This window comes from Cheilinus undulatus, linkage group 5 (genome assembly GCF_018320785.1).
Source record: "Cheilinus undulatus linkage group 5, ASM1832078v1, whole genome shotgun sequence".
NCBI classification, from domain to species: domain Eukaryota; kingdom Metazoa; phylum Chordata; class Actinopteri; order Labriformes; family Labridae; genus Cheilinus; species Cheilinus undulatus.
The window spans coordinates 2,023,079-2,049,574 of NC_054869.1; the positions used below are offsets into that span (position 1 = coordinate 2,023,079).

The window sequence follows — 26,496 nt, forward strand, 5'->3', positions numbered from 1 at the left end:
CGGACCAAACAGTAACAAAACAGATCATACTAATGCCAGACATCAGACATACCCACCACCTACCTGGTTCAGACACACCGGGGTGAAAAATAAATAGATAAATAAAAATGACACTAAAAATACAAAAGGGGGCCGAAGCTGCCAATTATGTTGGAGTAGATGAAAACTCATGTTCAAAATTAGAACTAAAAGGCTGCCAGACCTTAGAATATCTCTTAGTGTTGCACTGCAAAGTAAATCTAAGATGCTCTAATTTAAGGAGTGCCATCACCTCCTCTAGCCATCGTTTATGAGATGGCGGTGTTGCCTTTATTCAGTTCAGTAAGATCAATCTCCTGGCCAACAATGAGGAGAATGCTATGGCTTTCCTTTGAGTGACTGTTAGTTGTGCTTCCCCTGGTGCCACACAAAAAATGGCTGAGGGCTGGGCTCTATAGCTTTGTTATAAATGGAGGAAAAAGTTCTAAATATTTTGGCCCAGAACTCTTTCAACCTGGGACAAGACCAGAACATGTGACATACCTGTCTACATCTAGGGCAAGTCGGATCAACCCGCTGATAAATTCCTGCCAGTTTGTCCCTTGATAAGTCAAATCTGTGCAACACTTTAAACTGTATCAATCCGTGTCTAACACATATAGAAGAAGAACTGCCCATCTCCAGTCAACATCCAGTATGTCCAACTCTAACCCTTCCTCCCATTTCCTTTTTATGTTATCAAGAGATGGAGATGCCACCCTCTGGATACTCTCATAGATCATGGAAACCATTCCTTTAAGAGTTGGATTCATGTTCAATAATCCATCTATCCACCCACTTTGTGGTAACTCGAGGGATGAGGAGAGTCTTTTTTACAAAATCTTGAACCTGAAGTATCTGAAGTCATTAGTCTTTGCAGGGATTCCATACTACCTCTCAAGCTGAGCAGCAGAAATGAATACACCATCTTTAAAAAGTAATTTTTGCCACTTTTAACCCATTTTCTGTTCTTTAAAAATCCAATTTCATCATCCTTTCCATCATTTTTTGCCATTATTAACTAATTTAAGCAATTAAGAAATTCATTTGAAGAAGGCTATTTTCTACACAAATGAAAAGCTAGAGATATTTGTTGCTTTGATTAGAGTGGTGGTTTTGCTGACCTCCATGGGCCCCCAGTGTGGCTGGATCCCAGAACGCCCCCCCATCCCCATGTGGACGGCCTTGTCTGCAGGTGACTATTCTTGAATGTGCATGGCTGGTAAACCACCTTCAGGTGGCCTCTGGCACCTTTATTTGGGGGTTGCGGGCTGAGAACAACTGTGCTAGATGACTTGAATGGAATTTGGACAATCCATCAAGTTTGCAAGGTTAATCGGGCAAGACATGTACATGAAATGACTGTCTTTAAGGAGTTACTAAACATTTTAAAGAAGAATCTTCGACGTAGTAGGACCAAGTACTGCGCGCATACATAACCATGATTTTAGGGAGCTGGACCTTTCTGACCTCACATGCTCAGTCCAGGATTACTAGATACTGGACATTTCTGGCGTGATGTGCTTCAACAATGTTTGAAGTGACTTCTGCCACGCTGATAGAAACTAAATATGATAGCAGACAGATATCTGTCTGAGCTTTTAGAGAATGTCTTGGATATTGTTTTGAGAAAATTGAATTAAATAAATACTTCCAATCCACCTTGTTTCTACCCCCATGATGCCTTGTGGGTGAGACTAACAAAGCTTAGCGTAAGTTCAAGCAGGACGACTGTTTCATTTCCATTCATCCTTTCAATCATTAATCATCACTCACCTGTCTCCCGGCTGGTATGGGCGTCTACTAACTTAAGCTCTAGGCCAATCCCTTTCTGCCATGACCTCTTTCTATCCAATCGTTCTGCAGCTGTCATATTTTAAAATCTGGTCTCTTTCCTCCAGTCTGTTGTTTCAGTGTGACCGCTACAACTCTCCTCCTCCCCAGCCACCTCCACTTATCTCATCAGTGCCTGGGTCAAGCTCCTCAGAAGTCTCTCACTCTTTTTATCCTACTCCTTCTATCCCCAGTGACCAGACTTCACTTCCTGTCCTGCTGTCAGCCTCACTAGCCTCACTACCCCTTCAGGTTCACGAAGACATCACAATGGAGTGTCTAAGGTATTTCACAATTTCAAACATTGCCAAACTTGTATTAAGTCTTTCCTGATTGAAATCCTGATCATCATAGCGATTTGTGACATGCTCAGGGCCGACAGCGATGCAACGCCATGTCTGACGCTAGATCACGGCACAAAAATGGACTCACAAACCTGTTCTTTATGTCAAATCAGTTTATCACAAAAGGGCGTATTAGAGTATAAATGTCAAAACAACACAAACCAGCATGTTCAGCATGTCTTAGTGATGATATTTAAAGGTAAAACAAAAGCATTTAATGATGGACAGACATACTGAAATGTTGGTGAAATAGTCCCCATTATGTCCCAAGTTAAACATTTGCCAGACCAATAAGGAGAAAACGATTCTCTTCGGCCACAATTGAATTTCAAAACTAACAGATTTAGAACAAAAACAGAAGATTTTTAGCTGTAGAGAGCTCAGTCTTTCTCTTAGAATAACATCAAACCAGGATCTGTTGTCCCTCCTGGTTTAAATCCATCTCATTGTTGTTGTACATCGGAGATCCATCCACTCATGTCTCCAGAGCTCGCCACCGCTCACTCGATCCCTTTGACCTTCAGCTCATCTCGGACTCGGCTCAGATACTGTGGATCAGGATAGCCGTACCTGCAAACACAAAGACAAAGTTTATTAGAACAATTAAAAAATAAAACCGTTTTGGTGTTACTGAGCTAGCTGGATGCTATTCTCAGGATGAAAAATCCACATGGAACAAAGTGTTCTTTTCTTCTGTTAGTAATTTGTTGTAATACTAAACCAAACATAAAAATATAAGTAATATCAAAGACCTATAATGCCATTCAGAACCAGGTGTGTATTTGAAGACTCCAGATTGCAGCTGTGAAGTCTGCCTGGACATTTCTCTGCAAACATTACTACATGTACATTATTACTATTTATACCATGGTCTTGGTGAATACTCGATTCTGATTGGCTCTGGAAATTCCATTGGTGTCCATTAACTTCTGATATATCAACACCTTTTGAACTTCACAAGTAGTTACGGTCAAAAAATCATTACACTGTTCTAAATTGATGCGCAGCAGCCGTTAGCCGTTACTCCGTTAGGAGTAACCATAGCAACCTGAGACAGTCATATTTTCTGAACAGGGAGTACAGCGTTGCCAGCCTAAGGAGCCTGCAGACCGGCATCAACCAATGGAGAATTTGCTGGAGACCGAATTTCTCCAGCAAGTTCCTGCCTTTCCACTTCCGAGGCGTTTCACAGTGTGCGACCCAAAGCAGCTCTACCTGGCTTGTCTTTTACCTGTTTTTAACATTCTTTTAACCGGTTTTAGCTGGTTTTAAAATGTTTTTAAGCCGTCCTGTGTGTGTGGAGCTTGTGTATGTCTCAGTATGTGGACTTTGGGCTCATTTGTACAGTTATATGCACTTTTATGCCTCATGACGCTGTCATGGGCGCTTCTTCATCATGGAGCGGCTGGACACCATAGCAGCCCTGGGAGCCTCATCACTCTCAGCTGAGAGTTATTACTTTCTCTGCGGACCTCGGCTAAAGGAGACGTCCCGGTGGGAATACCAGCCGAACTGTTCAGTCCGTACAGCCCGGAAAAAGCGCCATCTCTTTGGACCACCCGATGCAGAAGAGAACGGAGGGGAGTTATACGTCGGAGGTTGAAGCGCCTGAGCCTGGACAACCACCGCCGGCTTCCTCCGCTGCCTGTGGTCCTGCTCTCCAACGTCCAGTCCATCAGGAACAAGGTGGACAAGCTGGAGACATGGGCCAAATTCAAGCACAAAATCAAGGAAACCTGCCAGTTAGCGTTCACTGAAACTTGGCTCAGTGAAACGGACCGGGACAAGGACCTGTCCATAAGTGGGTTCGGTAGCCCATTTCGGCTGGACCAGTCCCCGGAGATTACGGGGAAGAGCCAAAGAGGAGGAGTGTGCTTCTACATTAACCGGAGGTACTGTAACACTGTTGTGGTCCGGGAAAAGTTATGTGCCCCTGATACTGAACTGTTGTCTGTCTCGCTGCGCCCTTATTACTTGCCGCGTGAATTTCAATAACTTTTTTTCACGCTTGTTTACATTCACCCGCAAGCAAACGCATCTGCAGCGGCACAGCTGATCGCTGATGTAACACACAGACTAGATTCGAGGCTCAATGCCTCCCCTCGGTGCATCTTACCATAATAGTGTGCTTTTATTGCCTGTGTATAAACCGTCCTTCAGACGCCTTCAGTGTGGAGAGAAGGAGGTTAAAATCTGGTCTGAGGACAGTATCTCGTCTCTTCAGGCATGCTTTGAGAGCACGGACTGGCATTGCTTCTATGATTCTTGTGAAGATGTTGATGAACTTTGTGACACTGTGTCCTCTTATGTTTCTTTTTGTGTAAACTTTGTTTTACCAACAAAAAAGGTTGTTATTTATCCAAATAACAAACCTTGGGTAATCAAAGAACTTAAAATGGTTATCAACAAAAAGAAAAGGACTTTTTATACAGGAGATCCCCTTGAGAAAAAGGCTGTCTCCAGAGAGGTGAGGAGCGAAATAGCTAGAGCCAAAATTAATTATAAAAATAAAACAGAAATGCAGTTCAGCTCACCAAGCAGCACATAAGCATTAATGGAGTCACTGATGCTGAGTTGTCAAACACTTTTAATCTCTTTTTCTCTCGGTTTGAAAGGTCTGCCTTCACTTGTAATGTTAACATGCTGAAAGATTCTCTTGTACCTCAATGTGATTTTGTAATATGTCAGGATCAGGTGACAGCATTATTGAAGAAAACTAATATTAGGAGGGCAGCTGGTCCTGATTCTTTCTGTGGTCACACTCTTCGTTACTGTGCTGACCAGCTCAGTGGAGTTTTCTCTACATTTTTTCAGACGTGTGCTGATCATTGCCAGCTTCCTGTGATATGGAAAACTTCAACTATAATCCCTGTTCCTAAATCCAAAATCTAAAAGAATTGAATGACTTTAGACCTGTTGCTTTAACGTCGTTGGTAATGAAAACCTTTGAGAGAATTCTAAAAGATGAACTTGTGTCCTAAGTGTTTGAAAATCTTGACCCTTTACATTTTGCTTATCAAGCTGGTAAAGGAGTAGAGGATGCAAAACTCTTCATTCTAGACAAAATTTTAAAGCATTTAGAGAAGCCAAAGTCACATGCTAGACTCTTGTTTGCTGACTTTTCTTCAGCTTTTTAACAAGATGCAACCGCACATTCTAACTGACCGCCTTTCCACTTTTTTAAGCTGCCTGATCAGTTTTTATTGTTGATTGTGAACTTCTTAACTGATAGGAAACAGCAGGTCTTTGCTAATGGTGTCATGTCTGATGTCCTGGTGTCTAACACAGGCTCTCCTCAGGGCTGTGTTCTGTCTCCTCTTCTTTTTATTCTGTACACAGACAGCTGCAGGTCTGATAAAGAGGGTAGCTACCTGGTCAAATTCTCTGATGATACAGCATTTTTATCCCTTCTTCAAGGTTCAGAGTCAGACCATGGTAGTGCCCTTACTGCTTTTATCGACTGGTGTGATGAAAATTTCCTTGACCTCAATGTGTCAAAAACTAAAGAGCTTATAGTTGATTTTAAGAGAAACTGTGTTAAACCTAAAGCCAGCTCTATTCATCGTAAGGATGTTGAGACTGTTGACTCATACAAGTATTTAGGAACTGTGTTCGATTCTCAGCTTAAGTTCGATGTGAACACTGAGAGTATTGTTAAGCGAGGTCAACAAAGAATCCACTTACTGAGGAAGTTGAAGTCCTTTAATGTCTGTGACAAAATGCTGACTATCTTCTTCTATCAGTCCTTTATTGAAAGTCTTTTGACATTGTCCTTTGTTTGTTGGTTTGATGGTCTGTCTGTTAAAGACAAAAACAGTCTGTACAATATTGTTAACATCTGCTCCAAAATAACTGGAGTCCAGCAGAGAGATCTGCGCTCTTTGGGGGAGACACAGGTAGTCAGAAAAGCTAAAGGAATCGTTTCCCAACATGACCACATCCTGTGCTCTGAGTTTACTTTAATGCCCTCAGGCCGCCGCTTTATCGCGCCCTGTAGGAGAACAAACCGTTATTCTAAGTCTTTCATTCCTTCTGCCATCAGGCTGTTAAACCTTGATATAGTCTCATGGACTGATAGCTTTGTATAATTGTGTTTTTCCTTGTTTGGTGCTGAACCACATGGTGGTTAAAACTGTGTGCTTATGCTGGTGGCTCGTTCATACATTCTATAAATGTAAACTTATGATGTAATCCATAATGCACCTTGGGTATTTTATTTATGTTCTCTTTTCTCTGCTGCTATTCTTAAATGTGCATTATAATCTGCCTGACCCTGAGTGTGTTGTTACTAAAAGGGTCACATGAGGGTCGATGTGTCAATGAGCGTCTCTGTCATGTACTGACTTTTATTTATTATTGTCTCTGTTTGCTGTCTGTGGTTTGATGTATGGTCTGGGTAGACTGCAAAAACTGAATTGCCCTTTGGGATAAATGAAGTTGTCTGAATCTGAATCTGAATCAACCGTCACTTAACTGACATAAATAAAATGACAAACTCCAGGTTTAAGACCTGTAATAGGGTCTTTAATTTTTTTGGTGTTATAATGGTAAGCAGGGCTGTGTATTGGCAAGAATCTGGTGATATAATACATATCATGATATCCATCTTCTTTTCTCATTCGTCTAGTTTTATTACAGAAAGACACTGATTTTAAAAAATGCAATATTTCCTATTAGAGCACTCGATTAATTGGCAGAAGAATCGATAATGGAAGCCCTAATCATGTCATAAGATAAGATAAGATAAGATAAATAGCTCAATAAGAGAGAAGTAGAAGAGTAGAAATACTGGTCTAAATGTCCGTTCTGTGTTGTGGTGCACATGAGAAATAAAGTATGCTGCAATCGGTGTAACAAAGTGATTGGTGAAGGACAGCAGCTCAGTCTGAGTCCAGTCATCAGCACAGTTCACTCTGACACTAGAGAAGCAAATAGAAAACAACCCAAACATCACCTGTTTGTGTCAGTGTGATTCATGCGAAGCACAGTAATCAGATCTGTTCTCTCCTCCCGAAGTTTAATGGCTGTAATAACAGCAACATGAAGTGAGCGTTTGCCAAGCACAACGTCTCAGGCGACCTGGGTCTTTAATATGCTCAGAATGGTTTGTCTTTAGCCCAGCACTTAGACCAGTGATACTCAGCGTGTGGCTCTTTTGTGATGATCATAGACTGTAGAAAGAATTGGATAAACCCTGTGTGACGTCAGTCGTCTGCTTACAATAGGCAGACTCAAACGGCTCTTGAAACCAATCTGTGGAGGCTTCCATATTGAAATCGTGGTCTCAACCAAACTTTGGATCAACCTAATGGCCCGCCCACTAAGCGCGACTTCCTGTCAGCCTGCTGGCTAGCATTCTGGTTGACAGAAAGGAGCCTCTGCCTGCCAAGCTATCTGTCAATCAAATGAGACGCGTCAATCAGCTTTCATCCTAAATATAACCCAAACGATCATGGTACAAAAAAATTCACCCCCGTACAGTGAGAGCACATGAAGACACTAGCTAATGAGACACGTTTGGTGTTCTGAACCAGGCTGTAGACCAGTTTATTTCCAGTGTCAAAACCGGCTGTTTAAAATGTGTCCAGATGGGACTTCCGGTGTTCCTGCAGCCAGCCTCAAGTGAACACTCACGGTATTGCAATTTTTTGCACTTCCGCATTGGCTTCATTTTTCAGGATCGCCGGTTGCCGCTTAGTGATGATTTGTGTCTCTTTTATGTCTTAATTTGAAATATTATTCTCCCAGAAAACCTTAAAAAAAACCCAGAAAATATCTGTTGCAAGTCAAATTAATGAGTTTGTTTCCTACACTTATACAGTTGGCTTTATATGTCAACTTTCAATTTTTGTCTGTATATTTCCATTGCTATTATTTACAATTTTTTTGTACCTTTTGCCACTTTAATCAGTTATTACAGATACAAGCCCATTTTTGCCACTTTTATCCTGCTTTTTGTTATTTGCAATTTCTCTGCCCCTTTTTTGTCTTTTTTTTCTTTTGCCACTTTCACCCATTTCGCCTTTTGCCATTGAATGCAACTTTTTAAATCACTTTTTTGCCTACCTTTGGTGCTTTTTGCTCATTTTGGTCACTTTTCAACTCATTTTTTTGCCACAGTTTTGCTGCCCAAAAACTCATTTTTTGCCACTTTTCACCTATTTTTGCCACCTTTAACTTATTTCTATTACCTCTTTAACCAGTTTTAGCCAAAAAAGGTATTTTGCAAAGGTATTTTTCAACAATTTGGCTCTTTGGTTGAACAGGGTTGAGTAACAATGACTGCATTTACATGGACTTGAGTATCCCATTTTCAGTTTTTTTGAGTATCCCGGTTTCTCTTTGTACATGTATACACCTGCAGAAACCAGGATATAACAGTATCCCGGTTTTGAGAAACCCAGTTTTGCTACCTGGAGAACTCCAAAAGAAAACTGGATACTGTGCCATGTATACGCAGTATACCCGTGCATATTTAGATAAAACATGAACTGAACAGTTAAAATTTTCAGCCATGAATGTGACGTGAGCATAGTTTACTGTAGAGACAGAGAATGACCGCTCATGCCGTGAGTTAGAACCCTGTGAGCTGAAGATGGAAAGACGGCACTCGGTAAGCGACCTGCACAGCCCATCAACTTCACCCAGTCTTGACATTTAGAAACAAAGACTTTTCTGGTGTGTTTTTCAAAATAAAAGCGTATCCTTTTAAGACCAACTTTGAGCTGCCCCCGTTTTCACAGACTTTTATGTTGAAATCGTTTCCGGGAAAGTTATTTAGTGAAGTCAGTCAACTGCAAGTTGCTTCGCTATTTCTTGGCATCTCTGCCAAACTTTCAAGTGTTTAACAATAATAATAATAATATTAATAATAATAATAATGTCCTGATAGTGATAAAAATTTGAAATATCAAGTTATATTAAGCTTACTCATTTGAGATCTCCCTTTCACTCCTTACCATCCTCTCAGTCTCTTTTTTCTGCAGATTCTTTATAAGCAAGCGTTCTTAATATAAACAAGATTAATTTTGTTTTCTCCTGTTGGTGGAACAAGGTGGGTACCATTTCTGCAGCGTATGCTAGCATTTAACTGTTTTAAACCAAAAATGACAGAGATCTAATTTTTAACATCAACTATCTGTGCAGATATGATTCAGTGATCAGAAACCGGGATACTAGTTTCTCTCATGTATACAGGGATATGAATAACCGGGTTTCTCTGTGCACATGTAAACACAGTATCCCGAATATGATAAAAAACGGGATATGACTCATAACCAGGATTACTCAAGTCCATGTAAATGCAATCAATGACTTAGACTGTAACACCAGCAGAGCTTTGAGAAAGCCTCTCTCATCATCATGCTCCAACTTTGACATTTTCATGAGTGGTGTCAAACTCCTGATAAATATGTCTCTGTCCAAATGTTAATAGAACATGTGACCTCCCTGCTGCTCCGAGTCAACATTTTGTTGGTAAAATTGCTAACCAGCGTCTTGCAGGCTTCCCATAATGCAAATTGCCATGCATGCCAATGTTTACCAAAGCAGACTGTGATTTAAGAGACAGCCCAATGCTGGTGTGAGCCAGGGGACAAATACAACCATGACTACTTTCAACATCAGGATCAGAACAAAACCAACGAGTCGTAGGTTTTACAGCCCCACTTGTTTAAGCTTAATGGATTCTAGGACTTCAAATATCCAACAGTGATTTGGGAAATGACTAACCTGACACACCAGATGGATTTGTTTCACTCCTCTATCTGGAAAACCTTCCATAGACAGCATTTGGAGAAGGGCAGAGCGATTGAAAAAAAAAAATTCAGAGGGTGACTGGATGAATGTTCTGTCTGTCACATCTTTACGGGACAATCAGAGCAACAAAACACATGACGTAAGCCACTACCAAGGAGTAAACTCCATAGAGAACTACATAACACAAACGATGGCGACTGTAGACATGTCAGTACATGACTTTTGTCATTTTGGAAAGAAAACAACTCACTGTTGTTCTTTGTTCTTCTTTTAATGAAGAAATATCGTCAAGACTGATAAAACTGGCGCTTTAGCAGCATCCCCGCTAATGTGTTCTGCCATAATGGCACCGGCCTCTTGTTGCTGCTTGCTTATGTCACGACTCCGCTGCGCCCAAATGGGTGCAAATGTTCAGACGGGAGCTTTGCCAGATGGATTCACCAGTGAGAAACACGGAAACGGCTGAAACCATCTGCTTTGCAAGGTTAGGAAATGACACCAAAACCAGCCAAACTAGCTCTGCTCTATGGTTTAAGAGTCTTACTGCGTTGGTCCTCCGTGTCTGGACGTTTTGTGATGAATGTCGTTCCACGTGACCATGTTGCTCCTGCCGCTGGTCGTGGATCGACCCACAGTGAAGACCAGTCTCTGATCAAAAGCTCTCTGCAGGAGCTTCAGGATTTGTCGGCCCTCAGTGTTGTCCGGGAGGTACGCGGTACGAGACGCCCCTTCATACGGCTGCCCAGGGTTTGGGTGCTCCTCCTACAAACGAACAATAAAAAAGGGAGAGAGGAAACAATCTGAGAGAGACTGCAGATGATAATCTCTGACACTTTACATCAATGACTATTTGGATTATTCTAAAATCATGCTGCATCCCTAGATCTATGTGGACTGTAGCTCTTTAAAAGCTAACAAGCAAGATTTGAGTTATGACTGCTTAGTGAAAACGTCAATATTAAAACAGAGGAACTTTGAATGATCATACCGCTTGTATTCCACTGGGGATGTAGTAGCTGATGATAATAGTTCCATCCCTCTCATACCCAGGCAGAGATGACGGCTCTGTGGTGACGTCCATGGTGCCTCCATCTGGTTGAGTTCCTGTGAGAAGGCCATACACCGCTCCACATGTGGGACACACAGGCTTATAGACGAAGGCTGTTTTCAGACATTCTCTGCAGAATGAGTGTTTGCACTTCAGAGTCTCTTTCTCTCGACTTTTTATTGACTCCATACAGATCGGACAAACGTCGCCTTCTGCAGGTTCCCTGCTGAGCCCAGGAAAGGGAGCCGAGGTTCTGCTGCTCGCCATTCCTAGTAGATGACTCTTGTCCATTGGATGTTGGTTCTTCATTAGACGTTGTGTCTGTGATGGATGTTGGTACTCTGATGAATGTTGGTACTCTAGTGAAGGTCGGGACTCTGATGGGCGTTGGTTTTTGGATGGAAGTTTGCCCTCTGGACTCCGTCCTGATCTGGTGGTATTTTTGAAAAGGAGCTCTTCAAGAAGAGCGATGCGTACAAAATGCCCAGTCACCATCACCTCCTTTGTGCCATGGCGAAGTGAGAACAGAAGCTCTGGGAATCTCACCTGTAGCTCTCTGACGTAATGAGCTCTCACTGAGATGGTGTGCAGGTCGGACGCCATCCTCTGGTAGAAGCTGATGAATCTCTGTCTGATGAAGTCGGCGTGAACCGGAAGGACAGAGGCGTGACGGGGCCTGAACGTGACTCTCACAGAGCCACGGGACTCACCAGGCTGCATCTCCAGAATGAAACGATTCCCTGTGATTCTCTTCAAATGTTTTGCACACTGATTCTCTATGTAGTCCATGACTGATTGGGACACATCTACAGATCTGAGCGGAGCTGATGGGTTCTCATCCTGCTTATTGGTCAGTCTGTGTGGAACAGGACTCTGAAGATCGCTCACTGCTGACAGTCTGACTACGAGGTTCTCAATCTCTTCAAAGGTTCCTGTCACTTTGAAGCAGCAATCTTTCCTCTCTGGTGTGTATGGCTGGAGAAACTTCTTTAAGCAGTTAGGATCTTTGAAAGTGCTGCCATCGATAAGGAGAGAGACGTCTGTGATGAACTGAAACGACAGACATGAAGTGAAAACATCTGTCTTCGGGAAACTGTGAGCACTAGAGCGGGCGAAACAAGGACTTGAGAAATCTAGCTTAATACTGATGGGTGATTTTTTTTAGGATACTCTTAACTGAAATGAAAATTTTAAAACTGGTCTTAACAATACCAGAATGATGAACATTGATGTGGTTAGAGTAAAAAATCTATATCAAAACCAGTTTGATACCATGCCAACAAAAATAGAAATCCTAGATGCCCAATATTTGTTTTAATCATAGGAAATTCCCATTCCATTGTCTAATTATTACTAATTTAACAAAAAAAAAAAAAACTGGCAGCATTTCAGTATAAGGTTTTAAAAATACAGATCATCCACTTAAGCACTATGTGTTTGAAAATGATCAATTCTCAATTATTTTACTGATCAGTGGAACCAAGAAGTACAAGAACTTCCAGATCTTCAGTCGGATGTTTACCAAAAGAGAGGAAGATCAAATAAACTGGCAATAGTGAAACCCAGATCAGGCTTTTAGCTACAAGTATTGATACAGGTCACCTGTGAGTGAGATCAGCTGGTGCCAATACCGATCATGTTTGTTTTTATCAATCAGCTGGCTTCCTCATTGCTCAGTCTATTTGGTTTGTAGAGTTCCGTGACCTACCAGCTGCAGGTGATGCTCCAGGTGGCAGCATCACCTGCCAAAAGGAGCAAACAAAAGAGTCATCCCTTTTTCAGATGACAACATGCTCTTGCTTCCTTTTTTCAACAGCGCAGAACAACAAACTCCTTGGAGCAATGCCACAAGAACCCTACAGTAAGGACGACTGAACTACACAACAGGATCATTCATTCATTTTTAGAGATGAGCACAGAAGTCCAGTGCCAACCGTTGAAGCCTACCAAATAAAGGCCGAATGAAAACTCGGATTTCAGTGCCCCTTTCCAGTACTTGACCACCCAGAACTGCAACAAACGATTTCAATCATCACCTCATCAGATGATAATTTCTCAGGTAGCATTCAGCTACTTCATGCTAACCTTATGCCTACTTGCACTGCTACATAAAAATGTCTTTCTGAATGTCCCTACTTTCAAAAGTTACCCAGCATTTTGACATTTAGGATACTTTCCACTGTATCTCTTCTAAAAATAGCATCTGCAGGATGCCCCAGTAGGGCTGCTCAGCAGCACAGGGGTTAGCGCTATTGCCTCACAGCAAGAAGGTCCCTGGTTCGCTTCCAGGTTAGGGCCTTTCTGTGCAGAGTTTTACATGTTCTCCCTGTGCACACGTGGGTTCTCTCTGGGTACTGTGACTTCCTCCCACCACCAAAGACATGCTCATCAGGTTAACTGGTGACTCTAAATTGGCCGTAGGTGTGAGTGTGAGCGTATCTGGTTGTCTGTCTCTATATGTCAGCCCTGCGACTGACTGGCAACCAGTCCGGGGTGTAGGCTACCTCGCCTCTTGCCCAATGACAGCTGGGATAGACTCCAGCCCCCCGCTACCTCCAATGGGATAAGTAGGAATGGGCATGTAAAAAACTTACCACGATGAGAAAACGGCATTCAACGATAATAACGATAAACTATAGTTGATGGCGTATGTGTCTGCGACCGTTGCGCACACATACGTAATCAACTGCAATGCACTCATAACTCTATACAGAAACATAACAAACATGGCCGAAGGCAGAGTTGAAACAGAGGATAAGTTTGTTGCTGAACAAGACGCAATCTGGAAATGGTTTGGTTAGAGAAAATCTGACGGGGAGCAGACAACGGTAATTTGCATTGTGTTCTTTATTTTAAGATGCCCTATTCCTCCATTTTACAGCCGCGGACATTACGCATGGCCCCACCGTTTATAGGAAATAACAGAGCGCTTAGTCTAATATTTAGACAGATATGAGTAATAAACTCACATCTCGTGTAGATTTTCTACAAGGTTAGCATAATTTAACATTTACAACAAGACAGAATGTACATAATCTGATAGATAACAGGATGCACGATTATTTTTATCAGCGCTGTGGGTTCTGTCTTTTAGGTGCACAGGTGTCTTTAGTACACACCTCACAGACAGCAGAAGTGTATGATGGAGGGACAGATAAACATTAAAACACCACACTGTATGCACTATATCTGAAAATGTGACTATTACTACTACTACCACATTATAAGCTCCAGTGTAATTATACATCATGGACTTCAAACTTAGGCTAGTTAAAAATAATGTATCAAATTTACTTATTTTTATTAATTTCATGACAAGAGTTTCAACTTGGACTTGCAGTAAGTAACTTATCTCTGTAAAAACAAACATGGTGGAACCTGGCAGCTCTGCTCCACTGAAGGAACCTCCAGACTTAAAAGAGGATATCAGACTGAATTTTGGATTTAAACACTAGAGACAGAGGTAAACTGGACAAGAAAGACCATATCCAGGATGGGCCACATGACGGTAAAATAGTGATGTAAATACTTCTAGTTTAGGGTCAATTTTTAATGCTAACACTGAAATTTTTAATAATGTGCCAAGTTGGAACATTCTTTGTACTATTTCCAACTACATTTCTCTTTGAATCTCTCAAATGTAGGGGTGTAAATCACCCGTTTCATCCTGATATGATACGATTTCGATATTTTGGACAACGATACGATTTTTTTCGATATCACAAAATCTGCCACAATACGATTTCGATTCAATTTGATATGGGGCCCAGGATTGATATCAGACGATTTTGTGCAAAAATTTCACACAGTTACAAAAAAAAAATTCCTGAAGTTTCTGCAATTAAATTATTGACAGGTCTCTGTATTTAATAAAAATATGTCTTTAACAAAAACAACAAAGACCTGATTACCCCTGATTACCTTTAAATTAGAAACATAACTATGCACATTTGTGTTAAAACATGTTGATTTAAAACAGCAAACATTTTCAGTACCAAACATTTTTATTTCCTCACATCCCCAGATCCCTCTAAAGCACCAATAGCTATGGACTTTTTCTACAACCCTTTTTGATAATGATCAAAATGTTTGGCCTGTGTTCCCATTTTAGATTTTTTTCTTAAACTTATTTACACACATGTGGACTTCAACAGATATTTCTGCTCTATATCAGCCCTCCATACTTTACACAGGGGTCATAGGTCACAGGGGTTAATGTGGCAGATACTTACTTTAGTTTATTCACCTTATGAGAGTTAAATGAGGTAAAATACGTGGCATATGATGTTATATAATGATTCTTTGTCATGTTTTATTTATTACAACCTTGATCTTAATAAATGGAAAGGTTAGACAGAATACTAGAGCAAAGTTTTATTATAAAAGACATTCCTGTGATGTGCAGCTTTATAACAAGAGCGAGGGGGTGGGGGGTATACAGACAACAGCTGTTCTGCTTGAACCACGTTAAGTTTGGACAGCTTATATTTTCATTATAAATCTAACGTGAGATGGCGATGTAAAATCAGTGTATCAAAGGAGATATGCAGCAGTGGACTTTTCCCTCTCTGTGTATCTGCGGTCTGCTGCAGACAGCACTCGCTTCCTCAGCCATAACAGCTGGAGTGTTTTTATCTGTGAACGATCTCTATAATTCAGTAAACCTGCTTAACTATGGAACAAAAAATCGCTGGATGATTCAGTGCAGTGTGTACTGATGTAAGTCTGCCTGACCCGACACACGTTTCTAAGAAAAGGCCATATGAGTACAGTTAAAAAGAGAAGGCGATGAATGGGGAACTTTAGAGACCAGGGCCTGTATTCACAAAGCTTCTGAGAGTCCTCTCAGAGAGCTCCTAACTTAGCCTAAAAATTCCTGGCAAGGAATCTTAGCTTATGAGTGATTCAGGAAGTTTCTGAGAGCAACTCTGAGCAAGGAGGGGATGGAAACTTTCATCTTAGTGAGGAGGTGTGGTTGACCCCGTTGCTAGGTATGACGTAGTCTTCTAAAAGCTGCGATTGGTTGATACAAAAAGGGAAAAAGACAAAAAAAAAATGCGCTCTGCGCTCTTAGTAATGAATGGACAGTAAAATCAAACGATCATATAACTTGGACTGTATTAAGAAATGTGTAATTGTAATATTAATTTTACGTCATGATGATGAAACTCAGAAAAATTAAACTAATTGTGACACAGCTTCAAAATGTTTGAACGTACCTCATTCACATGGGGAGTACATTGATTTTCTTATTGTTATGTTTACTGTCCATGCTGGTAATTTTAATACTTAATGTATTTAATGTTAACGGTGGACGCAGACTCAGCTGTCAGCAATTCCTGTGATTGCTGGTGTCCTTATAAAAAGCGGTTTGATTTGGCAGAATGACCAAAACAATGAATGAAATGGATATAAAAAGAACTAGTAAGTCCAACTGGACACAGGAGCAGTGCCTGCTGTTGGCACAGCTCATGGAGGAGAATAAAGGAGTATTAAGAGGGAAATTGGATCACAGCACAAGGGAAGAGGCAGACTTGGGAGCCCATTGCCCAACAAATCAATGTGTCGTTCCCTCTCCTTGCGCGCACAAGCGAGGAGTCAGAAGCGCTGGCACGTGCTGCAATCCCAAATGAGAGCGGAGATTGCAGCACACAAGCGAAGTTGTTCTCAAACAGGTAAGTATTGTAGGCTACCATTTAGGCTATGGCTGCTGACATCGCTTACTTTGATATTAATATTAATAAATATTATAGAAATTCATATGCTTATTTACTGGACCGTTTAGGGGGTGGATCATCAGCTAAACAGCTGTCGCAGGTGGCAGACACTGTGTTTAGCGTGTTGGGAAAGTCAACCACAAGCATTATCCCTGCACAATCAAGCTGGTAGCGTGTTATTAAATCACTGTCATTCAACATATGGAGGATATCTCTCCTTCCTCTCTGTCTTTCCACCATCTTGTCTGTTTAAGACACTCTTAGGCTTCTTAAAAGTCCTCCTCCCTCCTCTTAACAGTTTTTCACCTTAGGAGGTCTCTTAAGGCCTAAGACGCTTTGTGAATAACTTTTATCTTACCAAAGGATAATTCTGAGAAAAATCTTAGAATTTGCGGAATTCTAAGATTTTTCTCAGAATGACGTCACTAAGAACTACTTTTAGCCTTAGGGTGCTTTGTGAATATGGGCCCAGTTCTTTTACATTCAGGGATTTTCCAGATAATGACACAGAGTCCCGCTGCACTGCTGCCTCAGAGCGGTCTTCAGAGTCCTCTGAAGCAGGCTGTAGTGTGGTGGTGGACCGTGGTGGTCCTGAGCAACACCTGTGTGGGCCGTTGGCTTCAGCTCCAGTGCTTCTGAAGCTGGAGCTGTGCAGGAGAGGATGGATGGGAGTGGTCTCTAAATGGATGGGAGTGGTCTTTGAATGTATGGGAGCGGTCTCTGAATGGATGGGAGTGGTCTTAGAATGGGTGGGAGTGATCTCAGAATGGATGGGAGTGGTCTCTGAATGGGTGGGAGTGGTCTCAGAATGGATGGGAGTGGTCTCAGAATGGATGGGAGTGGTCTCAGAATGGTTGGGAGTGGTCTCAGAATGGTTGGGAGTGGTCTCTGAATGGTAAAGTTGGTAAGAGGCATTAAATTCTATCTATACTATAAAGTTCTGTCACATAAACCACACCTTTTCAGAAAAAAATTCAAAGCTCTCTGCCCTCTGAGCTCATTAAATGCCATAAAATGCAGATTTTTTTTTTTTTATCAGTTTGATGCAATGTTCATAAATGACACCAGCAGTGATGTGTTTTATCAGATTCAGTCAAATACTTCAGTGTACAGCTGGAAAAATGTTAAAGTGTTCACTACTTCTTTAAACACACTATTCACTAACTTCGGCTGCCAGACAAGTGTGTGAGTGTGTGTGTGTGTGTGTGTGTGTGGGTGTGTGTGTGTGTGTGGTTATGACCTGTAAGTTGTGAAGTTCAAGTTCTAGTTCTTGTTTCTGTATATTTGTGGGAAAAAAACTTTTTGAGCACTTTCTTAAAGGAGACATATTTTGCTCATTTTTCCTTTTCATCATGTCAATCTTGGATGCCTATGGAGCAACACTGCATGATTTGCAGGTCATAAAGCGCCTTCTGTGCCTCAGAGTGGCATTTACAAAATCCTTATTTTCTCTGCTTTACAGCTTCTGCCTGAAACGCTCTGTTTCAGTGCTGTCTCTTTAAGAGTACCCACATGCCCACTGTCCTCTGATTGGCCAGTTCTGTGAAAGCTGCTGTGGGCAGGACCATGGGCAGGACCTGTGTGCAGTGCACAGTTTTCGGGCTCTGCCTCCCCATTTGCGACCGTGTGCCAGACTTTGATGGCTAACTTAAACTTAATTTTGTTAGCCCTGGCATTTGATTACAATGGCAAATTTTGAAATACGTCCGTACGCATTGTACCCCGAGTCAGACCCGGAGACTTTGGTGACTGAACAGGAAGAAAACCGGCAAAGAAGAACGACACAAGACGTCTCAGTGTGGTAAGTGTAACTCTGAGTAGCTTGTTATATGTACAGCATGACACTAAGGCCAACGAATCACCACATTCATGGCACTGAAATGTGACTACAGTCTGTTGTTTCCATTGCAGATTAGTAGTTTAGTATCGCAGTTTGACGGCACATATCAGCACAAAAATGCTTTGCTAACTCAGTCTCGCTATAATATAGATACCCGTGAAAAACAAAGGTGTTTCACAGATTAATTTACCCTGTACAGCCTTGAATATCAAGTGAAACAGTTTAGTTTAGCTTGTACAGCTGATTGGGGAGGGGGCAGGGGTGTTTATCAGCTGTGGATTCCCTAAAAACTTCATTTAAAAGGCAGATATTAACATTTTGAAATTCTCTGCATGGTTTGATCTAAAATGCTTTTTTCCTCTAATTGCGTTTTTTCTTATAATGGCCTGCTAATTTGCATGTTATTTATCTTTTACCTGCAATATCCAAGAATCATTTGATGACAAACTACATCACAGGAAACTCTGTGAGTTCAGAGGGCTAAACTACCTCATAGTGCCGCGATTCTTTGGTCTGAACCGATCTTTACTGTGTGGCTTTGCTTTCTAAGTGAATACAATGTTGAGAAGAATATTTGCATCACAAGTTCTCCCCTCTTTTTTTTTTTTTTTTTTTTTTCAATTATTGCCTAGGACTGTGGAAAATGTGTGACAATGCCGACTGAACCTGAAAACGTGTGCTGTCAGGAAATATACAAGGTATGTTCTAGGAGAAAACCTTTATGTTTTGTTCTACTCTGATTAACCACCCTCATCTTTTTATTTTGAAGTACAGTGAAAATGTGAAATAGCAATTAAAGCGTTATTTAGCCTGAATCTAGACACTTAAAATCAGGTGAACCCTTATTCTGATTGTCATTTCTGCTTGAGTGAACAGTTTCATAAAGATGTAATTCACCCATGTGTTTAAGGTGACATATTTTACTTACCTGTATTTAATTCACTGTGTTCTGTTCTATGTATTTATGATACAGCTTGCCTTCTACACAAATATTGATTCTGTGTGTCTCTTTGTCCCAGTAAGGTGCTGAGGAGAATAATCCAGGCACCAACATCCCCTGACCTGCATCACAGACCATCCTGGAACCTAACTACCTTTATGCTGACACACTACAAAACATGCACAACATATACAAGGCAGACTATGGACCACTGAGGAGGAGGAGAGAGGAAGAGTAAGTTTTGCAATCATGCTGCAAATGTTTATTAGTATTTTATTAAAACATTTTAATACATGTAAAAATTATGATCTCCTTTTAAAACAAAATAAAAATATGAACACTCAATCAGATGTTTTTATTATTTTATTTACTAAAAGAGGAAGAACATTTACAAATATGTCTTTTTTACAAAGATATGTTTTGGAAAACAATTGTCACTGGATGTAACTGAATTAGTAAACTTAGAAGACAAGGATAAAAGCAGTCTACAGGTTACCCTCAGTGATTATTTTCTCTTCTGCTGTCAAATGTCTCTTGTCCAGGCGCTGTCAGTGCCTTTCATACCGAAGATTTGTCAGCTGTGCTGGGGATACCTGGGCAGACACGTCGTGTGTTGTAAGCTGGATATGCCCGGAGTTTCTGGATCCTGCTGGACAGTATGTTGGCTTCTATCCGCCCCTTGACTGAAGCGTGACATGTGCCCTGCGATGATCTCCTCTGTTGTCTTCCTCTCATACTTGGAACTAGGGATGGGCGATATGGACTAAAAAAATTATCACGATATTTTGCTGTATTTATTGCGATAACAATATAAATCACGATAAAAAATAGCACCATTCAACACAACCTTAACTACACCAGCTACATATAAATATAGATATATAAACATATCTATATTTATATAAATAGATATCTATTAATGTAGGGATATTTCAGTAAAAAAAACTATGTTGCTTCTACATTTAAGAGATTAAAAGAGAAATTTATTTGGAAATAGTACAAAGAATGTTCCAACTTGGCAGATTATTAAAAAGTCGAGTGTCCGCATTAAAAATTGACCCTAAACTAGAAGTATTTACAGCACTATTTTACCTCCATATGGCCATTCCAGGATATGGTCTTTTTTGTCCAGTTTGCCTCTATCTTTAGTGTTTAAATGTAAAATTCAGTCTGATATCCTCTTTTAAGTCTGGAGGTTCCTTCAGTGGAGCAGAGCTGCCAGGCTCCACCATGTTTGCTTTTACAGAGATAAGTCACTTAATGCAAGTCCAAGTTAAAACTTCTGATGTTAAATTAATAAGAATAAGTAAATTTGATAAATTATTTTTAACTAAGTTTGATTAAGTCCATGATGTATAACAACACTGAAGCTTATAATGTGGTAGTAGTAGTTATAATCACATTTTCAGATATAATACAGTTTGGTGCTTTAATGTGTATCTGTCCCTCCATCATACACTTCTGTCGGTCTGTCTGTCTGTGAGGTGTGTACTAAAGACACCTATGTACCTAACAAAATAAACATGTATCATGTTATCTATCATATCATGTATATTCTATGTTGTTGTAAATATTATAGATTGCTAACCTTACAGGAAATCTACATGAGATGCGAGTTTATTACTCACATCTTTCTAAATATTAGACTAAGCGCTCCGTTATTTCCTCATATAAACCGTGGGACCATGCGTAATTTCCGCGGCTGTAAAACAGAGGAATAGGGGATTGTAAAATAAAGCACACTGTGCAAATTACCGTTGTCTGCTCCACGTCTGATTACCTCTAACCAAACCATTTACAGATAACAGAGGTAGCTCCTCGTTTCATAAACTCATCCTCCGTTTCATCTCTGCCTTCGGCCATGTTTGTTATGTTTCTGCACGTGAGTTACGAGTGCGGCGCAGTTGATGATGTATGTGTGCGCGACGATCGCAGACACATACATCATCAACCATAGTTTACTGTTATTATCGTTAAAGGCCGTTTTCTCATCATGGAAAGTTTTTTTCGCGGTATATCGCAAACGATGGGATATCGCCCATTCCTACTTGGAACACAGATGCTCAGGGATGGAGACTCTTTTAACTCTTCCTCATAGGTGGCAGGGTCCTCAAACACCTTTTCAGAGACTGAAGTCATGAGGTCCCTCACATAGGCTGTAAATTAAAATAGCTGATTAGTAAATATTTTCATGAGTATTGATAAACGTGTATTTTAAATTCATTTAGGTTTTTTTTCTCATTTCTTAAACTTTTTATTCTGTTTGGTCTTATTTATAATAAATCATCTTTATACTTACTGGAATGTTGTTTTTGTCTTGACAGGCTTTGATGTGCCTTTTCTTGACTTGGCAAATGTGATCCACTACATTGGATCTCCATCTGCATCGTAGCCTGTTCACACTCTGTATTTTCACTGAAATTCACTGCAGCCAGGTACAGCCTACAAAAAAGTCAGGACAGTCTTCAGTTTAATAAACTCTACTTTGCATTTATCATTCACTGGAACAAAACTTAATGGCTGTCAGTTAAATACCAAAGATTTCAAAACTGACTGTTGTAAAATAGTTTGCTCAGACTAATCAAACTGATTTGATAACAACAATCATTCTGATACACCAGAAGCTCACAACAAACTATTCTTTCATTGGCTTTATTATAAAGTATGACACACAGAAAACATGCTAAACATGATATGGAATGTTACAGGACTGCAGGAAGCATGAAAAAAAGTATCAGTCTTTGTGTAGATGTCACATAACTCATTTTCTGTTAAATAGGGGAACAAGTGGGGCAACAAAAAAATGAAATTTTACTTTTGTTGTTTGCAGGTGAAACTTGCATTAAAACAATACCATACTTTAGGTCATGATGATAAACTGAAACTGAGCACCTTTAAGTTTGTTTACATGGTCCTGAGTTTATAATTCAAATCAGGATGTGGCATCACCATATGCACAGAGAACTCTGGGACTTATTTCATGGTGTAAGGGGCGGGATGATTGCTGTTCAATGTGGAGTTTCATGCTTAAAAAATCTGCACCCTAAAAAAAATAAAAGAACTGTTTTTATAAATATTTAAAGGACTGGAGAGCCATGTTTAGAATTAAATGATCCTGTGGGGTCCTTGTAGGGCATGATACAGAGCCTGTAAATTTATCAGGGATATTCTTCTCAAACCAAATAACATAAGTGGTGACATACACTCCAGCATTAAAGATTAAATGATAAACTGCATGACTTGACAGGGTCAGAAAGAAAAAAATCTAACTTTGCAATATAAAGATTTATTACCTGCATTGGTGTTGATGAAAGGGGAAAACCTCTCAGTGCTCAAACTGACATGGAGCTGTAGCCTGGGTACCTGATTATAGACAGAGAAAGAACAAATGTCATCTTGTAGTCATATAATCAAATACAGTAGCCTACTTTTTTACAGTTTCATATATTAGTAATATCTATTTAGTCACGCACTGTAGAAACATTTTTTTCTGTGTGATAAATACATACACAACTTTGCTTCTTACCTGCTCTTTCAGAGTTCCATATGACAACTGGGTCCCAGGGATATTGCAGAGGATTAAACTGAAAACGGTGTTCCCAAAGATAATGTCTCACTGACAGTTTGTGTTTCAACACTGACTCTGCACTGGCTGCAGGGGATGTTGGGATGTACTCTAATAAAGAAAAAGACAAAGAAAAAAATAACCTGAGTCTTTAGTATTATAGACCATTTCAACAAATTAAACATAAAACCTTGCCAACTAAAGTCCATGGCCAGCAGGGATTTACAGAATATTATTACTTATATTCAAACACATTTTATTTCATTTAATCCACAAAAGGCAAGATTTTTCAGTAAAATGAAATCAGACACAGCTCGTGTGCATCAGAAGGCCTTTAGTCATGAAACACACCCTGAAGTTGGATATTTACAGTTCCCCTTACAGTACAGCTAGTATTTCATTGTCTGGGTGTAAAATTAAATATACATACGATCTTCCTTTGATAAGTAACAGATAAGAGTAAATCTATTTACACTGATACACCGTTAATAAGTGTTATCATTCACTGGTTGTGTTGATCATCATAGTAGGCCCGGAGTCACATACATCGCCTCAGGCTAGCACTTTTAGCTCCCCACAGCATTGATTTCATTGTCCAGCACTGACGTTAATCCCAGGCAAAATCATACACATCGAGTGTAACTTTTTCTCTGCCTTTTAATAAAGAAAGACGCTCCATAAATGATGTGTTTACGTACAACAGCGGGTCTAACAGCTGATCTTAGCTCACTTTCCAGCAAGCTACCCACTGCCTGAGGGGGGAGTGTAGGCCAATTCACACATTTTCTTCTTGATTATTAAAAGATTATAACATTACAAATAAGGAAGCACAGTTTGTGAGTAAAGCTTTTAGAGCAGCTTTATGGTTGTAAACAGGCCCGGAGGGTCTGCATTTACACAACAACGGTGACGCTAACACTAACTAGCTTAGCATTAGCTTCCATTACAGCGTAGTTTTATTTAAATTACTCGTTTGGATTAAATTACTTACAGCTTGTGGTTACGAGTCTCCATGAACACCTTTTCTGGAGGGAACCGCTCCTGGTTTGAGCAGCAGTTTAGAGGAAAATCCAGCATCGTCCAGAGTCCTCTGTGTAGTGACGAGCACATAGAAGCAGCTGAGACCGAACGGTTAGAGGATAAGTGCTGCCCGCTGCTTTCTGGTGCCTTCCTTCCTCCTTTGGAAATGGAAACAGTTGTGATTCTGAATCACAACCAAAACCACTTTTGACTTTCCTTGCTGTTGGTTCTCAAAATGCTTAGCGTGAAGACAAGAGCAGGAGGCAAAACAGCACAGCAGAGGCTCCCGACTGTGCCTGGGTGAGCGTGTCCTTCCTGCCTGTGGGCTCTCAGGCAGAGCGCGGGGGAGGAGATGTTTTACTCCGTTTTCTCAGACGTGTGCAGTAAGGAGAGACTGCAACAACCTGACGTCAGGTTGTGCAAAATCTCGGGAAGATCTCGCAACGAGCCGTTTCAGGGGGCAGGAAATCTCGTTCCCGGAAAATGGGAAGAGGAGGACGTCTCATGTTGTGAAACTTTGAGGAGGAGTAGTGTTGGGAATTCAGCTTCACTATATCATGTGTAGGTTAGAAAGTATGCATCAGCATGATATGTCCCCTTTAAGGTTTGCTCAATATGTCAGTTGCTTGCTAGATACACTCGTAATGATCGCCAATTCTGGCTTTATCTGTTTATTAGGTACCTTCATTTGCGTTCAAGTTTTGAGTAATTTCAGTACGTATGCAGCAGAGAGGATTTAAGTCCACCGTAGTGTGCTAAGTTTACATGCTCGGGAATTCAACATTAACGTAATTCATACAGTACGGCTGCATGTATATCAATATGCATTAATATTATTTTTTAGCCTAATACTGGTCTTTTATTTCTGTGCAGAATCACTCACAAATGTTACACACTCATGTCGTACTGTTGCGATGGCTCATTGACCGTTGAGAGAACCGTCTGCATCCGTGTTTCTGACGAACCTGGAGCTAAGTTTGGAGAATTGAGATTCAGACAGACAGTAGAGTCCTTTAAACCTTCATCATACATACAAAATCAGAAAGAAAGGCGCATTCGTGACTTTGCAGTTCGACTTCATCTCCTGATCGCTGAAAATCAAACCTAGATTTGACATTTAAGTGACTTTGAAGTGAGACGAACTCTCAGCAGCGTCTGCCTGGAAAACACGACGATAATCGATGATTAATGATCGATTAGCCTTCTGCTGCTTAAATAAACCCTCGCCTGCTCCCTCTCTCCTTTATTTTATCCGAGCTAGAGTTAAAATGTGAAACTTACCGCCATATTTAAGAGTTTTCCCCTCACCCTTCTGCTGCTCGTTGTGTCTGTTTGTAGTTTCACTTTCAGCCTCGGGTCGTCCTGACTAACTATTTGTCCTCCAGCGCCCCCTGGTGGTCGCCGAGAAAATAAAACCAGTACTAAATCCAGATCTCTCTCTATTCTTACCAAAATGCTGAAACGGCCCTTTTTTCATATTAAGCTTTCTAGATCATAATTGATGACTTGGTCTCAAATACAGGTCTGTAGAGCTTTTTAATAATTAACAATGGAGAACAATTCATCAGCTGCTGCTGCACTAAAAATGTAAATATTTGAACAGCCAGATAACAGTGATGGAAATACAACACAGTGAGATAAACTAAAAAGTAGTCAGAAGCATAGCTTCAGAAATGCATCTATTATTATTAATTATCTTATTGCCTGAAAACCCCATAAAACACCCATTCTAAAAACATTGGGGCACTGTGTATAAAATAAAACAGAATGCAATGATTGTAAAACCTCATAAACCCAGATTTTACTCAGAATAGAACATAAACAACATATCAGATGTTGAAACTGAGACATTTTACCATTTCATGAAAAATATTATATATTATGGTATTAAGAATTTGATGGCAGCAACGCGTCTCAAAAAAGTAGGGGCAGGACAAAAACAGGCTGGACGTCGAAGTGGCACCGATGAAAAACAGCTGGAGGAGCATTTTGCAACTAATGAGGGTAATTGTCAACAGGTCAGTGACATGACTGGATATAAAAGGAGCATTTTAGAGAGGCAGAGTCTCTCAGGAGTTAGGATGGGCAGAGGTCCACCAGTCTGTGAAAAACTGTGTCCTCAATGTAAAATAGTGAAGTTTCTGAGTAACCCACCATCAGAGATGAACTCAAGTCAGTTTTTGCAAGTCCAAGCCAAGTCTCCTCTGGTTATAATGAGCATTTTGACAGCCTGTCTGCTTAGACCATTGCATTATTATATCTAAGGAATTAAATACCTTTACTGTATTATTGCTAGGAGGATACGATATTATCAATATACTTATGCTACGATTTGATATTATTGTGATTTTGTAAAACACTGAGTATTGTGGTACCACATTTTGCGATGTATTGCTATCTACACCGGTTTTTT

The 26,496-nt window shown here is 40.4% G+C and overlaps 1 protein-coding gene and 1 long non-coding RNA gene across 2 annotated transcripts; both read right to left on the bottom strand.

The window, feature by feature from the left end:
• Nucleotides 1-133: 133 nt before the first annotated feature.
• On the bottom strand, nucleotides 134-25,440 carry LOC121509923 (E3 ubiquitin-protein ligase DTX3L-like). Its single transcript, XM_041787724.1, has 4 exons — nucleotides 25,365-25,440; nucleotides 10,942-12,051; nucleotides 10,498-10,715; nucleotides 134-2,765 (listed from the first exon to the last, which is right to left on the bottom strand). Exons 1-4 carry the CDS (start codon nucleotides 25,368-25,370, stop codon nucleotides 2,696-2,698), a joined length of 1,404 nt encoding a protein of 467 aa, XP_041643658.1. The 5' UTR covers nucleotides 25,371-25,440; the 3' UTR covers nucleotides 134-2,695.
• LOC121509924 lies at nucleotides 19,938-25,345 on the bottom strand. The gene is made up of 5 exons (XR_005991904.1): nucleotides 24,055-25,345; nucleotides 23,025-23,174; nucleotides 22,792-22,861; nucleotides 21,798-21,940; nucleotides 19,938-21,654 (listed from the first exon to the last, which is right to left on the bottom strand). It is a non-coding gene; the product is annotated as an uncharacterized LOC121509924 (long non-coding RNA).
• Nucleotides 25,441-26,496: the final 1,056 nt, after the last annotated feature.